This window comes from Benincasa hispida, chromosome 1 (assembly GCF_009727055.1).
Source record: "Benincasa hispida cultivar B227 chromosome 1, ASM972705v1, whole genome shotgun sequence".
Taxonomy (NCBI): domain Eukaryota; kingdom Viridiplantae; phylum Streptophyta; class Magnoliopsida; order Cucurbitales; family Cucurbitaceae; genus Benincasa; species Benincasa hispida.
This window is the reverse complement of record NC_052349.1, coordinates 90622387-90624966: the sequence shown is the minus strand read 5'-3', so window position 1 is coordinate 90624966 and position 2580 is coordinate 90622387. Positions and strand designations below refer to the sequence as shown.

Sequence of the window (2580 nt, the reverse complement as noted above, 5' to 3'; positions counted from 1 at the left end):
CAAAAAAGCTAATACGTTGATTCGTGAAAACCAACGTAAATAGAAAATAAAATTTCATTACATATATTTTTTTCCATGAAAAATGACAAAAAAAATACAATAAATGTATTTTCTCTCTCTAATTGATAAATGAGAAAAATCATATTAAATACATTTTCTATTTTCTCTCCACATCATTAAAGTAGCTTCAGAATAGGAAAAAATAGATGTAAATCGGATATAAATAAATGAAAAATGGTATAATTGTCCAAAATTAATCCTAAAAGTCATATTTGAAAAAAATTCAAATTTTAAGACAGATATAAAATATAGGATTTTCTTTAGATTTTCTAGACCAAACCCCCTAAATAAAAGCCACCGTTTTTCGATTTTTATTATAATATTTTTTTTTTTTGGAACATATTTTTTATTATGTTTTTTAACTACAATACTGACCAATTTCAAAGTATAGGACTGAAATGTCTTGTTATTTTAGGCTGGTCAAAATATTTGTTTTTTAATTGTCTGAGATGAAAAAATTCTTCATAGGCTGACAGTTGTTTATTAATTCGGAAAAGAAAAATCTACCGATTGTTCTGGATATTCTATAAAAATAGGATTTGATTAGTAGTCGGTAAGAAAATTTTTTTTCTAAGGCGAAGAAAGAAACTTAAAAAAGAATTTTAACATTTTAATATTAAACTTTTATCTGAATAAAAATTGAATTCAAGTTTAAAAGTAATTTCCATATTTGGGCTTCTATCCACAATTAATTTACTTAAGATCATATATATATATCCTTAAATTATAAAAATTTTCTTTCAATGGATAAATCTACCAATTATCAAATAGTTCGAGATCGAGAATTTAAAGAGATAAGAGATCTATTAATAGAGATAGAGATTCGAGTTGACAGTTTAAGGCCAACAAGATCCATATCCAACCATAGGAGAGCTTTATTGTTTATATTAAATTCATATCGGTGACATTTTATTGCTCTTTTCTTATGCCTCACCTCATCAATTTTTTATAATAAAAGAAAATATACTTACGTTGAAATTATAGACCCGTAGAAATATTGACCAAAATATGAAGATGTAGATAAAAAAAAAAATTATTAGGTTGGTATAAACTATAAATCAAATTGGCATTTCAACTTTTTGTTAATGTTAATTAAAAACTTAAATTGGATTTTCTACTACCAAATCCACATTCATTAAAATATTAATATGTAACGGAAAAAAAGAAAATAGAGATAATATGGACATGGATGTTGACTAAGTTGTCACATTATGTGACAATTTTTATTTCTTTCTCTATTAATTAAAATAAATTATTTTTCTTCTTCTCTCTCTTCCTATATATGATAGAGAATCCTCTTGAGAGCAAAAGGGGAAAAAAAGAAAAAAAAGAAAAAAGGAAAAACAGAGCAAATTTCTCTGTTAATTTTGAGGGAAGAAACAAAAAATTAATAAAAAGCTTTTGGCTATGGAGGGTTTGCAGAGATCTGCAGTTTCTTTCCGGCGGCAAGGCTCATCGGGACTGGTCTGGGACGACCGGTTTTTGTCCGGCGAGTTGAAGCAAACGGCCGCCGCGTCGGAGAAAGAATCGGAAGAGAATCAAGAGGCGAAATCAACGACGGCGGCGGTGGAGCCGATCAGTATTACGATCGAGAGAAGCCGATCCAACGGTGGCCGTGGGTACCGGACTGGGAAGGTGTCGCCGGCGATTGAGCCACCGTCGCCGAAGGTCTCGGCCTGTGGATTCTGCAGTGCGTTTGGGAAACCAACGAAGAAGAGTCGCCGGACGAAAACTGGTAAGCGTAGATCGCGGTAAGGTACGGAATTTTCTCCGGCGATCGGCGGCGGCGGCGATTTTGCCGGTGGTCTGTGAGAGAAGAGTGAGAGTTTTGAAAATAGAAAAATATAGATGGAAAATTAGGTTTTGTGGGAATTATATATTTTTAATTTTAAAATCATGTTCTTGTGGCTTTTGTTACTCTTTATTAGATCTTAGAATTGTAATTTGTGTATAAATTATATATAAACTATGTATTTTGTGTTTGTTTAAATCTTATGTATAAATTATTAAACTAAAATTTTCCCCAATTTACCTTTCTCATCTCTCTCCCTTCTAGATCTTAATTCTTAATCAATTCTTCAAAATAATTCTTACAACTTTTTTCCTTATTTCATAAAAAAAATGTTTTTTTTTTCCAGGGGAATTTCATCTAAACATGTTACTAATATTAATTAGGATTTCATATACTTAATTATAACTCCCAAGTGAAATAATTGAGAGAGATTTGATTGAATTAGCAAGTAATATTTAGAAGGGAAAAAATTGATAAAAAACTGAGATATGGTGATTTTTATTTTCTTTCCAAATTTAGAGAGAGTAAGATCAAATTAAATTTGAAGGAAAAAGAGAAAAATATTGAGTGTATTGAATGTGTGGAACTTGATATGGTATTTTGGTGATCCCAAAGAGATATGGGGTATAATGTCAGCTCATCTGTCACATACTAAAGTCTCATAGCTTGATGCAATATTCTCTATATGTTTTTGTTTTTACTTATTTGGTTGAACAAATAAAAATTAT

At 30.0% G+C, this 2580-nt stretch overlaps 1 protein-coding gene across 1 annotated transcript; it reads left to right on the top strand.

The window, feature by feature from the left end:
* Positions 1-1339: 1339 nt before the first annotated feature.
* Positions 1340-2087, top strand: LOC120086487 (MAPK kinase substrate protein At1g80180-like). Its single transcript, XM_039043165.1, has one exon. The coding sequence runs from the start codon at positions 1468-1470 to the stop codon at positions 1813-1815; it is 348 nt and encodes a 115-aa protein (XP_038899093.1). The 5' UTR covers positions 1340-1467; the 3' UTR covers positions 1816-2087.
* Positions 2088-2580: the final 493 nt, after the last annotated feature.